A 15,620-nucleotide genomic window follows, 5' to 3' on the forward strand; every position below is an offset into this window, starting at 1 on the left:
CCCGCCACACATGTTCCTAACAAAACAACAACAGGCTAGCTGCCGAGAACAGCAGGCTCGCACCGTCATGTAATAATCCGGAAAATTACACTACCCAAGTAGCACAAAGTGGGCTCCGAATTGGGGCCCCTTTTCGGCCCCAAGTGGGCAGCCCATATGGGCCCCATGTGGGATTTGCAACTCGTGCCCAGGAGGGGCACAAATGGGCAGCCCACTTGGGTAACCCTAAAGGAGCCAGTAGAGAACCAGCTTGAGCAGTCCATTTCGGTTGCCCCCCCAAAAAAACAGATCTGGCCCAAATTGGGTAGCCTATTTCAATGCTCTGGTGGGGCCCTTGTTGGGCAGCCCACTTTCAAATCCCTGGTGGTGCCCTTGTTGGGCCCGAGTGGGCAGCCCACTTTCAATGCTCTGGTGGGGCCCTTGGGCCCGAGTAGGCAGCCCATTTTGAATGCCCTGGTGGGGCCCTTATTGGGCCTGAGTGGGCAGCCCACTTTCAATGCCCTGGAGGGGCCCTTGTTGGGCCCGAGTGGGCAGCCCACTCTCATGCCCTTAGGCAGCCCAGTTCGGCCCAAAGTGGGCAGCCCTCCTTGAATGCCCAGATGAAGCCCAGTCTGGGCAGAAGTGGGCTGCCCAATTTGGCCCAGACCGGCCTTTATAAAGGCAACCAAACTGGGCTGCCGTGATGAAGCCCAGTTTGGGTCAAGTGGGCAACTCATTTCCGCTCGACAAAATACTGGCTGCACATACATTATTCATGCATAAACAGGTCAAATTATAGAAAATCCGATGTATTCACAGTAACATCTTATGCAGATGCACCAATGTCTTAAGCTTCTCTGCATTAACATGGTCAGAGTCAGACTCTGGCATGGCAGTGCAAAACTGAAGTATGATATGACAAATTCAAAACTGGTTTTGTTGCATGTTTTATCGCATTATTTCACAAAAGCTCCATTAGTGGTCAGGATAGAGTGCCCGCGTCAATTTCATCCTGGCCTTCCGGCCACCATCCCGTCCCTGGTGCCACAGAAAAAGCTTGGAATATGGAAGTTGATGCGTGCCACATCTGCATCAGACACCCTCCGCTCCAGTGCAGCTGTAATCAGAGAGTTAATTACAAACTGTGCAAAACATGAATGTGAAAAACATGAATTCTCAGCTATGTGGTCAAACCTTGTAATGACATAGAGAAGAGAGCAGCAAAAACACTTTAAGTGTATTTGCGTTAACCACAAATGTGGGCACGAAATTTGTGCAAATCTGTAAAGACGTGGAAGCTGTACAAACCAAATTGAAGAGCACAGTGTTGCTAGCGACTCACAAAATGGATTGTTTCCTGAGAAAGCAAAAGAAAAGGAAAAAACTACCGCATGCCTCCCTTTCGTCCGTGTTCTTGTTGCGCAGTTCGTCTTTTTTGCATTATGATCAACCAACTAGCCCGACAAGTCCTGTTGAAACGTCTATTCAAAATTACGAAAATTAGGTCTACCTCGAAAACTTGAAAGCACTATTCCATTCGAATGTGCACTACACTTTTTCGTTAAGTAAACCGAACAAAACACATTTGACCAGCTATTTGTAGTTTCCCAATTATTGGCACATATTCCCTATTGCAAAATCTCGTATATATGTGTTAAATGTGTCTCATATATACGCAATTATTGGATATGTGTCCACATATATGTTCGTATGTATACGTGCTCGCATGGCATACGCGTTCCTCTCCACGTATGGCGCAACACACATATACGTGTGATACGTGCCTCATATATACGCTTTTGGTTACGTGTCATACCTGTCCCTCGTATATACGAGGGCCACGTAACCTTCGTACAAATACGAGGGCCTCGTCATGGGGATACAATGGCCTTAGAACACGTACTCTGGTGTACTGTTAATAGCTCTGAATATGTAGGCTACCTGAATGAACTTGCAACCCTTCAGTGCAGCAAATGCTGCATCCCAGCACTAATTACCCGGCTACAGTCAGTGAAATAATTTTTCTTGCTGCCTTTATTTTATCATTTTTATCTGACTACAGCCACTGACTACAGGGGCAGGTACAGGCGATGATTACTTGATGTTCCTCAGCATGTCCGCCAGGTAGCAATTCAACTGCTCTCCGCATTTTCTCATCCTCGGCAGCTCGTGCAGCTTTGATGTATGCATCAAATGCATCTGAAAGAGTATTATTCATGACAAAATTGAAGATATGCTGGTGCATCAAAAATAAAGGTATTTAATTCATGCACATTTAAATAAACTAATGCCTTTGTCAGTCAAGAAATGTACCTAAATATAAAAGGCTTACTGCCCACAGCTGCTAGTTTCTCTGAGCTCATCCGAAGCTTCTGCATGGCACAAGCCTTAAGGAATTGCCGGCATACTGAGCCGGTAATGCTCCTTTCCCGAACGCTCTTTCCCCTAATGCTCTTTGGAGAAGTAGCATCACCAGGAAGGAGTGTCACTTTTGTGCGGAACCCCACAAGAGTTTTGTGGCGTCCTTGCAAAACAAGAAAACTCGACCTCAAGAAAGAAGTCCGCGCCACGGCTCTGCACTGACAATTTCCGCTCCTGAGGTGGACCTGTAATAAACTAGCTGCACATATGTTTTGTATAAAGCCCTATAACAGATTGGGGAGAGAGTTATTATTTGCCACATTAAAACTGCTAAAATCCTATTCCTCAGGACTCCTATATGTAACATTACGAAAATGTCAGTTTTCCTTGCAAACGCTACTAATGATAAAACTTGACACATCGCTCTCTTCTTTGGAGTGAGCAGAGCGTTGGGCCACCAGGTCACGTTTGTGTGCAATCGTATAACGCTGCCTTTGACAACATAGATGAGCCTTTTTATCTGCATTTCAGGCTCCACTGCACCCTGGCAACAGTAATGCTGCCAAAAATTCGGAAGCACAGAACTAACAGATGAAAAATTATGCATATTTAAAACAGCAAATAAATGTTAGCACAAGAGGCTGTGCTAATTAGAACATGAAAGGTGAGAGGTTGTGGTCATGGTCTAGTGATCTAAGCCTTCATTAAGCAAAGCTTCCCTGAACTGTCATAGGTTAAAATTGTGCCTGGGGCTCCTGTGCAGGCAATTTTTTTCCGCTCCATGCCGTATGGATGGAAAATTTCACTTGTCCGAGAGGTGCGCACTGATCCTAGAACCTACACGTTTCCACAGTTTCTAGATTATTTGCCTGCAGTTACCAAGAACGAGAGCTAAAAGCATTTCAAGCTTACAAACTAGTTCTAAATATCAGAAGCCATCGTACCTGGCCATTGACCCCAGCAAGAACACCTGGATTCCATGGTGCAGCAGGACCCATGCTAGTGGAAGCCTGGAAAGTGTGCAAAGTGTTCGCATTTGCAACAAGAGTAATGTACAGTGTCGGTGAAGTTTTGAGGTTAAAGGCTTTTCGCTTCAGCCGTATAACAGAGCCATTAAGGCAATATTATAGACCGAGTGACCTTGAAATGCTAGCAGGTTTCTTCTTGCGATACAGAAGCTTCCTGCTTGACTACAGTTTTGAATGATCCGCTACATGAATCATTCTAGGAACACTGATTTCACTGCAGCTGAATGCTGCAGCCTTAACACTTTTGATCAAGACTGTACATAGTACAATAAAGAGACAGTGAGGAGAAATCAAATTTCTTTTCTAAGCAAAACCTGATAGTTCGGCATTTTATGGCTTTGTTGCCGCTTGTCCGGGAGCGAAAGATGCATTTATTTCAAAGAAATTTAGATTCAAAGTTTAAAAAGTTTTTCCCGCCACTCTGATTCAAACTCGGAAACTCTTATGACATCAAGGCGTACTCTTATGACGTTACAGGACACAGTGACAAGAAACGTGACGTAAACGCAGACCCCGTGATTTCTCGCGGCTAGCGGTGCAGTCTAGCAGCAGCCAAAATGAAAGCTACCGCCGCCACACGTTGAAAGCATCTATCGGGGGTCACTACCGTTGCATCGTTTACGTTTGCACCGGCGTCTTGCCAGCGTTATAATGGATCCCGTTCCCGAGTTCGATGACAAAGTTCTCGCAAAAACTCCCGCCTGCATTTCAGCGATCTCAGCCCCACAGAGCGTGCGATGCTCTTGAGGGAGCACGGTTCAGTTAGGCGCCAGCGGGTCGTTTCCCCCTTCCGCCGGGAGCAGCCATTGCAAATTAAATATCATAACCCCAGTGCGGGGAGTCGCGAGGGGCCAGGACAAGGTCATCGCGTCGCGCCCATCGGAGGCTGGCTGGGGCTTTGGGGTCAACGGATTGTGATTCCTTGAACGGCGCGGTTGCATGGTGCAGAAGGCGGCGTCGTGTCTCCCACAGTTGCAAGGGCAAGGGTTATTTATTTATTTTGTTGCCACAAAAACGGACGGGTGCTCAAGGGCGCTCGCATTTAAAGTAGGCGGCCTGAAAGTAAAGCCGACGCTTCAATGGCTTCTGTGCGTTTCCGGAGGTACGGGGTCCACTGGATCGGGCTCTCTCGCCAACTTGCATGTACCTTCAGATGTGTACTGTGAATGGATTAAATTAGCCGAGAGCTCGAAAAGAACAGCACCGCCCAACTACCGAGGCTATTGAATGATGTCACAACGCGCACCTCGCCGTGAAACCGAATCGGTCTGGTCTGGCCGTCACAGCTGGCGCACTCGGCGCAAAATAGAGCCATGCTCCAAGTCTCTGCCAGTGCGGTCATAGTGCGCCTAAGCCGCCGAACGCGTCACCGGTCAAGCGCAGTTGGAGTATAGAGGGTCTCGCTTTGGCCGATGTGACGTTGGTGTGCTGTGCGCGTGCACGCGTTACTCCAGGCTATAAACGCGCATTAAAGGGACACTGAGGAGAAATTGAGGTTGCCTTGTATAGATAGAATACAAGCACCTGATCACAAAAACGCCACTCTTACTGAAAACAAAGCTCTTATAAGGAAGAAAATAGCAAGGACCAAAATACAGGTATCGCCGCCAGAGGGCAATCTCCCAAGTACAAGCGTGATGACATCATACGACAAGAGACGACACCTTGGAGGAATGTTCCTTTTTACATGGAAGCTGCGAATCTGATGCTCACAAAAGAAGGTTGCGCGGTTCAATATTGAAGTAAGTTTTGTTTTAAAACCGATAGCGCAGATTTATCACTCTAGGAAGACAGACAAAAGACAACCTGAATGTTTTACGCAAAGAAAACCAATGCCTGGCGGCGCCACAGGCAGCCAGGAGAATTTCAATTTTTTATGGCGCTTCGCGTCTATGAGCTTTGCGTGCCCCGTGGTCTTATTTTTGATGCGCCTCGATTCACAAGTGCCGAACAGCAGAGGAACTCCAAGTGCCGCTTCAAGTGCTAGTTAACCTTTGAATGAGCCTGCTAAGGCTGGTCAAATGATCGCCACGCTCGATGAAAAACTATGATGGCACGGTGGTCGGTGATCGTACAAGGCAGCTCGCAGTATAAAGAGCACTTGTGTCTTCGCACCCTCGCCCGGCGAAACATTCTCGGCTCTGCCAGTCAACTTCAAACTACTTAACGGAAATCGTTTATAAGGGACGGGAGACAAGGTACAAGGCAGTTAAAAAAATGTTGATGACCTAGCTGTGTTAGACCAGGATTTACGCAGCGAGAGCGCGGAGACTTCTGCTTTGAAAGAGTGTATTCACTCGATGCGCCTTTATTCATGGTTAAATCTTGAGCCCTCGTGGCGGAGTGGTAGAGTCTCCGCCTCGAACTACAGAGACACTGGTTCGATTCCGAGCCTCGGCGCAGGTTTCTTTTTTAATCAGTTTGTGGATGGGGGGTTTCAGTGGCTCCCATAGATGCCGCCACTGAATACGTTGGTTTTGCGGTTAAGCGCAGGCTCTGTTAAGGCGCTTTTATACGCCGGAGTAATGCGCACGCGCACTGCATGGCGACGTCACGTCGGCCAAATCGAGACCCTCTATGCTCGAACTGTGCTTGACCGCCGACGCGGTCGGCGGTTTGGGTGCACTCTGACCGTACTGGCGGAGACGTTAAGCATGTCTCTATTTCGCGAATGGTGCGCCAGCCGCCGTCGGCCCGGCCAGACGGATTCAACTCTGCGGTGAGGTACGTGTTGTGACGTCATTCAATAGCTTCGGCAGTTGGACGGAGCTGTTCTTTTCGAGCTCTCAGCTAATTTCATCCATTCACAGTACACATCTGAAGGTAGTACATGCAAGTGGGCGAGAGAGCTCGATCCAGTAGACCCCGTACCGCAGGAAACGCGCGGTAGCCGTTGAATCGTGGGCATTACTTTCAAGCCGCCAACTTTAAACGCAAGCGCCCTTCAGCACCCATCCTTTTCGTGGCAAAAATAAAATAAATAACCTGGCCCTTGCAACCGTTGGAGACCTCGATGCCGCCTGCTTCACCGTGGAACCGCGCCGTTCAAGGAATCGCAATCCGTTCGCGCCTAATCTCCAGCCAGCCTCCAATGGGCGCGACGCACCAACCTTGTCCTGGCCCCTTGCGACTCCCCGCACTGGGATTATGATAATTAATTTGCAACGGCTGCTCACGGTGGAAGGGAGAAACGACCCGCCGGTGCCTAACCTAACCGTGCTCCCTCAAAAGCAAGCATCGCACGCTCTGTGGGGCTGAGGTCGCTGAAATGAAGGCCGGAGTTTTTGCGAGAACTTCATCGTCAGGTTCGGGAACGGGATCCATTGTAACGCAGGCAAGACGCCGGTGAAAACGTGAACGAAGCGACGGTAACGACCCCCGATAGATTCCTTCAACGTGCGGTGGCAGCAACTTTCATTTAAGCTGCTAGACCAAACCGCTAGCCGCGAGAAATCACAACTTCTGCGCTTACGTCACGTTTCACGTCACTGCGTCCTGTAACGTCATAAGAGTGCGCCGTGATGTCATAAAGTTCCCGAGTTTGAATCGAATTGGCGAGAAAAAGTTTTTCAACTTTGAATCCAAATTTCTTTGTATTAAATGCATCTTTCGCTCTCAGACAGGCGGCAACAAAGCCGTGAAATGGCGAACTATCAGATTTTCCTAACAAAAGAAATTTGATAGATTTCTCCTCACGGCCCCTTTAACAGACCCTGCGCTTATCCGCTAACCAACGTATTTGTTGGCGGCATCTGTGCGCGCCACTGAAACCCCCCGCCCACTCCCTGATAAAAAAAAAACTGTGCCGAGGCTCGGAACCGAACCAGGGCCTTTATAGTTTGAGGCGGAGACGCTACCACTCCGCCAGGACGGCTCAAGATTTACTCATTAATAAAGGCGCATATAGTGAATGCACTCTTCCGATGCAGAAGTTTCCGGGCTTTCGTTACGTATATGCTGGGCTAACGGAGCTAAGCCATCAGCGTATTTTTACTTAACTGCCTTGTACCTTGTCTCCCGTCTCTAACAAACGATTTTCGTTAACTAGTTTGAAGTTGACTGGCACAGCCAGGAATGTTTCACTGGGTGTGCGTCCGAAGACAAGTGCTCTTTGTACTGCACACTGCCTTGTACGATCACCGACCATCGTGCCATCATAGTTTTTCATCGACCGCGGCAATCATCTCACCAGCCTTAACAGGCTCCTTCAAAGGTTAACTAGCACTTGAAGCGGCACGGAGTTCCTCTGCTGTTCTGCACTTGTAAATGGAGACGCGTTAAAAACAAAACCATGAGGCACACAAAGCTCATAGACGTGAAGTGCCATATCAAGTCGAAACTCTCCTGGCCGCCTGTGGCGCCGCCAAGCATCGGCTTTCTTTGCTTCCAACAATCAGGTTGTCTTTTGTCTCTCTTCCTTGTCTGATAAAAGTGCACTATCTGTTTTAAAACAAAACTTCACTATTGAACCGCTAAACCTTACTTTGTAAGCCTCAGAGATTCGCAGCTTCATGTAGGAAGGAAAATTCATTCAACGTGGCGTCTCTTGTCCAATGACGTCATCACGCTTGTACTTGCGAGATTGCCCTGTGGCGGCGATACCTGCATTTTGGCTCTTGCTATTTTCTCCTTTGCAAGAGCTTTGTTTTTCAGTAAGAGTGGCCTTTTTGTGATCAGGAGCTTATATTCTATCGATACAAGCCAACATCAATATCTCCTCAGATTCCTTTAATTAGCATCTCCAGGAGATTTTAAAGCACTTTGAGTTCACTATCACATTACACTTCTTCAACCTTGTCTCAGTTGCAAGAAATAATTCTGCAAAATATTGAAACGTCAACAACTAGCGCACAAACAAAAACTAGATTTCAACCACAAAGCCATAGCTAAGCAAAGCTGCTCCGAGCTGTCAGAGGTTAAAATTGTGCATAGCGTAGCTCTGCAGGCAATTTTTTTCTGCTTCATATCATTCGGACGGAACATTTTCCATTTCCAATACGTGTGCAGTGATGCTCATCCCCATGTTTCCAGTTTCTAAATTGTTCGCCGGCATTTATCAAAGATGAGTGCTAAAAGCATTTCAAGCTTACAAAATCATTCTTGTAAGATCGACAATTGGGCTTTGATGCCACAGCGCCCCGTGCTGAAGAAGGAGCAAAACAAAGGCGGAAGACGAGGCTGACAAAGTTCAGTTTGGTGCACAGGAACGCTTAGCTACTGAGGTGCGCTGTACTAGCAAAGATTGTGGCCGTCGACACTTCTGGTTAGCACGGCGCACCCAGCCCCTCCACAAGTGTAAAGACGCAAATCAAACAAGAAGTGTGGACGGCCACAATCTTTGTTAGCACGGCGCACCCCGGTAGCCAAGCGTTACTGAGCACCAAACTGAACTTTGTCAGCCTCGTCCTCCGTGTGCGTTTTGTTCCTTCGTCAGCACTGGCCGATGGGGCATCAAAGCCCACTTGTCTGTCTTACATTCTAAATATGCGACACCTTCATACCTGGCTGCTGACGTCAGGAAGATATCCGGGTTCTGTGGTGCAGCAGGATCCATGATAGTGGAAGACTGCAAAGTATGAAAAGTGTTCACATGTGCTGCAAAAGATTAAGGTACAAGGTAAATTAAAGGGCAACTTCAGAGGATTTTTCAAACATACTGAGTTTACTATCACATTACACTTCTTGAGCCTGGTCAGAGTCCTGAGAAATAATTTTTCCAGATAAGGAGCAAAAAATAATGAAACACCATTAACTAGAACTCACAAAAAACTTGATTTCAATCAACAGATCAAAATAAGATGTTAAAGGGTTGGATTGGTAACACTGGTGACTGGTGGCTGTCACATTCTGAAATGCACCAACTAGCTTTAAAGGAGTATAAACACCTATCTTTTGGGTGTGTGTTTCTGCTTTCTAATGAGGCATCAGGCATTATTATACATGGATTACTTTGTGGTATCCTCCTGTTCTCAACAGTCTAGCAAGGGAACAGCAGTTCACTATTGGTAGCGAGGTAAGGGAAGTGGTAAAGGAATACGTCTATTTAAGGCAGGTATCAATAGTGACAACTGATCCGGATCATGAGGGAATAACTTGAAGGATAAGATTGCGATGGAGCGCAAATGGCAGAGTCTCTCAGGTCATGAATGGCAGTTTACCAATATCCCTCAAGAGAATAGTGTACAACAGCTGTATCTTACCAGTAACCACCTATGGGGCAGAAACGTGGAGGCTAACGAAAAGGGTTCAGCTTAAGTTTAGGACAACGCAGTCAGCCGCGGAAAGAAAAATGATAGGCGTAACGATAAAGCAGTATAACACCTACCGTTTGGGTGCGTGCTTTTTTGTTTGTAATGATGCATAAGGCTTTATTATACATGCAGCAGCAGCTAGTAATCTCTTACGACCGCTTAATAATTTATAATCGCATTTCTTTTTCGTCCAGTTTCGGCTTCAGAACTTCAACAAGGACAGTGACGTCAAAGTGTGCTTACACGTCACATGAGACATGAAAAAACAGCAATATAATAGCTGCTTGCACATTCATTGTCATTCCGGCAATTGAGGAAGGCTGATTTCAGCACTGCAGCAAATTAGAACAATGAAGCAGCCATTCAATGGGCATTTATCCATGGCTCACGTGAAAGAAAAGCTCTCTTTGACGTCAGAGCCATCGTTCGGCTGTTCCGAAACTGAAACAGCTTGACAGGAAAAAACAATTAAAAACTATTTAGCGGTCGTAGGCAAACATCACATGGTGATTCATGCATAATAGCGTCTTCTGCATTATTGAAGAAAACATGCCACCAAAATAACGTGTCTATACTCCTTTAAGAGACCGGAAGCAGGAAGAATGGTTGAGGGAACAAACGCGGGTTAATGACACCTTAGCCAAAATCAAGATTAAGGAATTGGCTTGAGCGGGACATGTAATGCGAAGGTAAGATGGCTGCTGGTCCTTATGGGATTCCAAGAGAAAGAAAGCATAGCAGGTGGCCGCAGAAGGTTAGGTGGGCGTATGAAATTAAGAAGTCTGCAAGCATAAGGTGGCCGCAGCTGGCAAGACATGGTTAATTGGAGAGACATGGGAGAGGCCTTCACCCTGCAGTGGGTGTAATCAGGCTGATGATGATGATGATTCTCCCATGACTGCTAAATAATTTATAATCGAATTTCTTTCTCGCGCTGTTTCAGTTTCAAGAGCTGAACGGGGACTATGACGTCAAAGTGAGCTTATGGGTCATGCGAGGCATGAAAAACTGCAATATAATCGGTGCTGCTACATTTGTCATTCCGACTATTGAGGAAGGCTGGCTTCAGCACTGTAGTGAATTCAAACGATCAAGCAGCAATTATATCGCATTTTTTTCATGCTTCACGTTACATATAACCTCTCTGATGTCACAGTCTTCACTCGGCTGTTGAAACCGAGACAGAATGACAGAAAAACAGAATGACAGAAAAATTTGATTATAAATTAGTTATAGGTCCCAGGCAAACACCACATGATGATTCATTCACAGTAGTGTCTTCTGGATCATTGTAGAGAATAAAACATGCCACCAAAATTACTTGTCTATACGTCTTTAAGTTATCATTGGGCTTTTTCAAATTGCCGCGCTCGGAGAGCCTGTTCGCTGCCAGAAAATTTACTCCTGACAGGAAGGTGCATCATGCTCACATGAACTGGTCGCCGCCAGAATCAGCCCGTTGGCAATCATGGTGCCAAGGCCGTCCATTGATCACGGAAGGCGAGTGCCCTCTGCTGCTTTGCGTGCTGTTGTGTCTCATTGCTCGCATGCGTACAGCAGAAATCTGATCCTTGGGAGCGAAAGAAAGGACGTTAGTTATTCAGGGCAGCCGCGGACTCTTGCACTCAGATGCATACATCGGCGGCGACAACACAAGTATATGTCCTTCAGAGCGTTGTGTGCTGTCGTGAAGTCTGCATGTAAGCTTCGAGATATCCTCAAAAGCATATGTGACGCGGAGTCGCACTCTAAAGACTTGCATTGGACAGCACATAGGAGGGTTAATTGGACAGCGTTAATTGGAAAGACATGGGAGAGGCTTTTGCCCTGTGGGTGTAGTGAGGCTGATGATGAGGAGGAGGAGGAGGGAAAAACTGCGCATGCACTGCTCAAACAACATGCTGTAGTCTCAGATTATTGCATATTTGTTAACTACAATCTAAATACTTGGGCGCAAATGATCGACCCTGCCTATACTGACTCTCCTGTGGTAGTTGCAATTTCTGCTTGTGAACTAATTCCTGTGAGCTGTAAGCAGAAAACAATCAGGATATGTTCCGCTCAACTGTAGTCTGCCGCCCTCCAGCTGTTAATATTGCTGCCAGCAAGTAATGCACGCATAATTTTGACAAGCGTGCATATCAGCTGGTTGAACATTTTTCTGAAGTGCGTGTACTGTACAAATTTAGCTGCACCTCTTGTCTGTATGCTATCGCTTTTACTGCAAAGCTAGCAATCGAATGAAAGGCATTACAATCTGGCCTTGCATGTCGGCCCCGCACTGCGTGTGCAGGCATGATAATCCACACTGGGAAATTTTTCTTCTTGATGAGTCAAATGCACGGTGAAGTATGCGTAAGGTATTTCTCAGGTATTTTAAGCAGCTCTGGCAGAAGACCCGAGCACCAAGCTTTATGGCAACGACCGAATCGGCACACGCAAGGTTATGCTTCATCTTCAGCCGTTAAATCAAAATGACCTCCGTAGAGAATAAAAATTTTGAACAACAAACTTGGCAGAGCACACATGCACGCCAGCTGGCAGCCACTATTCAAAGGGCCTTGACCAACCTCTGGCTGAAAATGGTCTCTACCAAGGTTGTTGTGAGGCACCGTCCCCGGAACACACAACCGCAAACAATTCTTTAATAAAAGAAATTATATTGGAGCTACATATATGGCAAACCAGCGACTTTTCATGCTCCTCTCCTTCCATTCCCTCTCAGAGGTTTTTGTCCTTTCCGCTTGGTCTACTAGCTTTAGTCCTCCATCCCTGCTTGTTCTGTGTGGCTGCCCTTCCGTTTTCAAGAGTAGACAGCACCCCTTTTGTTTGAAAGTCAAATGGGGAGCTTTCGGTGGCGTCCGCGTTGGGCCTGTTATGAGCAGAATGCACATCAGCCGAAGAGGATTAAGGTGCAGATCTCATCGACAGGGATGACCACGGTGACGCAGCAACAGCAGCGGCAATTTCGACAGCGTCGTCAGGTGGCCGACGACTACACAAAAAGAAAGGATGACTAGCTGAGAAGAAGCCTGTTCTTCCCACGCTCGGCTCGATGCAGAAGACCTTCCCCCTTTGACTGGTTCCCTTCAAGAAGCGACCGGCGATGGACAGAGGACGGGAAGAGGGGAACGGTGTCTTCCAGTAATTAATCGTGTCTGACAAGAGCCGCCCCGACCGGAGAGAGCCCACCGCAGTTGTAGTCCACAGCGCGGCACCGGTGTTTTCGATAGACACGTGCCGCTTGCAATACGGTTGCACTACGGTGCGATAGAGCAGCGAACCTGTGAATCCCCATCACCCATTCCCACGAGTGCCTCCGCTTGCTAAGTGCTATGTGCAAATTTTCTCATCGTTAAGAAATGTGCCACATATTGTATTGATCCCCGCCTGGTGAAGGGGCGTAGCCTTACGGTATTTAACAAGCGTTCTCTTTAACAAGGCTCATCCAGTTGGCTCAAAGCTATTAACTTTTAATTTTTGACTGTTTGCTATTTTCTAATTTATGTAAATAAGTTTCTTGAAAGTGCCAGTAAACCCGCTTTTTTTGTGTTTTTCCCAAATGTCAAGCTTCCATCGTTCCTCATTTACTCTCCGGCCCAAAAGCGCTACCCTGCCTCGTAACAAATGGTGGCAGCGTTACGATGCTGCTACCCGACCCATAACTGGGCCCATTGCCTATTGTCTGACCTCAATGGATATCCTAGGCAGGGACCAGAAAACCCTCCAGCATTTCTTGGAAAGCACACCTACACATGTGTGCATATCTTCTGCGTGTTTGTCTTTTCTGTATTTTTGGGTGCGTGACTGTCAACTGCGCTGAGAGAAACAGTAAAAGTGCAGTAAGTGTGAGATGAATGAACACGAAGCAGTGTATAGGGTCGTTCAGAATATATGCGGACACGGCTCAGTGTGGCCGCGCTCTGCGGAGCGCATCCGGCGTGCATTGAAACTAAGCGGCGCAGGCGCACACGGGCCCGGAGGTGGTGATTCGTGTCGTCTGCTACAGTGCAGATGCGCACAGGCACTGTGCTTCCATTGCAGTGAAGCGCACCAGACTGTGTGCCGATAGCGTCCGAGCCCACCGATACGGTGTTTCGGGAAAGCGCACATCTCTCAATGCACCGTGTTGTATTTGCTTCGGCTTGCAACTCAGTGGCCTGTTTTCTCAGTGCCACAATGCCGGTTAAATACATGTATTGTTGGAAATTTAGAAGCCCTGCTATTGTTCGGTTACGCACCTTACCAAAGCGAATCGGTGCTTCTTGGGACGCCAATACGGCCCCGAACGATGACGACCATGGGGAGGGTGGTAACTGGCACTGAAATAGCGCATTAAACAGCTGCTTCGCGTTTCACTTCCACTCAAACGTGGTCTCCGCAGCTCAGATCGATCTCGGGTGCCCCGACACTGCAGTCGGGAGGTCTGCATTGAGCCAGCGCGGTAAGGCTTCCTCAGAGCATTACCGCACTATGCAAGTGACGTGGATAGCGGACAACTTCATTTTATGCGCTTGCTGTGTGAGGCGGATGAGATACTTTGCTGCAGCTGCTAATCTCTGTGCAGATCGATGAAATCAATGTCATTCTTCTCGGCCACAGTTCTCTCGTAATACGCCTCGCACGAAAGTGTTCACAGACTGCACCGCTCCACATCGAATTTATTAAAGAACTGATAAACATCATCAACAGTTGTAATGAGTTTGAAAGAAATCAGAATATGTTTAACTCATCACAAAATTTTTGTTTTATGGATGTCATTGATTCCAGCATTAAGCAGGCTCTGCGACAATGCATTTATATGCTCAAGCGATCATTCACAGGACCTTATTTGTAGTGCGTTGTAATAGCCTGCCACACTGGTCGCTTTTTCTGGATCCGCTCTGATCCGCGATAATATAAAAGAGCTAAACCAGTGTCACCGAAACTGAGGTTGCGGATCGGCGCGTGGGTACCGCATTTCAATGAATGATGAAATGCAAGTATGCCTAAGGGCTGTGCAATGTGTGTGCATGTTAAAGACCCCTCGTGAATAATTATCAGAGGCCCTATCCGCGTCTCACGTGGCCCGATTCGCTTTGGTAAGCCGCATAACCGAAGAATAGCAGGGCTTATAAATTTCCAGCAATACATATATTTAGCCAGCATCACGGCACTGAGAAAACAGGCCACCGAGTTGCAAGTCGAAGCTAAGACAACGTGCTGCAATGAGAGAAGTGCGCTGTCCCGCAACGCCGTATCGGTGGGCTCGCTACAAGGCTGTCTATTGCTGAAGGCAGCCTGGCTGCTCCCCAAACCAAAAATATTTTAGAGAACAACGCGAGGAGGCAACATGAAAAATGAACCTTTGGCCTGGCATTGAGCACACGATACATGAGAGAACAAAAAAAAACAGCACGATGCTTCCATTCCACATGCGGTTCTCTAGTGTCCTACGCAATCTTTCACAACGGTGGCATTTAGGCAATATGTCTATACTACAATCCAAAGATCTGCTACAAGGCTCTCTGTTTCTGAAGGGAACCCGGCTGCTTCCCTCAACCATAAATCTTTTAGACACAGAGAGAGAGAGAGAGACACCTGTCTGGCTCTGAAGTTTGCTGCTATGTAATGTACATATTGCGACTGGTAAGCGTGCGAGTGGCAGTAGCAGAGGAATCTGCAGTAAAACTTCGCTCAGTACATACATGTATCTGTGCAACTGTTGTTGCTGGGTCAGACTTTTCAAAGTCCATCACAGTGATTTTTCTCTTCGACATCCTCTGGATAAGCTCCGCTTTTGTTACTGGAACACTAGAAATGCGAGATAAAATAATGAAAGCGCCAGCAAACACAGGGCAAGCTACGAAAACGGATCAGTTAGTGTGTCTCGTTCATTGCTTCCAAGAAGCATATGATGCGAAAAATTAGCAGATCTGAACACAGCCGATTTCTCCCTGCCTCATGTAATTTCTTGAATAATGAAAAAATCACGAAATATTATTTCGCTCAAAGTGACCCT

The 15,620-nt window shown here is 47.1% G+C and overlaps 1 protein-coding gene across 1 annotated transcript in view; it reads right to left on the reverse strand.

Moving 5' to 3' along the window:
• Positions 1–986: 986 nt before the first annotated feature.
• LOC144126275 (uncharacterized) overlaps positions 987–15,620 on the reverse strand; it is an 80,517-nt gene continuing 65,883 nt past the window's right edge. The window contains exon 3 of the mRNA XM_077660368.1: positions 987–1,096. Within this exon, the coding sequence (XP_077516494.1) occupies positions 987–1,096 (110 nt within the window). The remainder of the gene's footprint in view (positions 1,097–15,620) is intronic.

Source organism: Amblyomma americanum, chromosome 1 (genome assembly GCF_052857255.1).
Source record: "Amblyomma americanum isolate KBUSLIRL-KWMA chromosome 1, ASM5285725v1, whole genome shotgun sequence".
Taxonomy (NCBI): domain Eukaryota; kingdom Metazoa; phylum Arthropoda; class Arachnida; order Ixodida; family Ixodidae; genus Amblyomma; species Amblyomma americanum.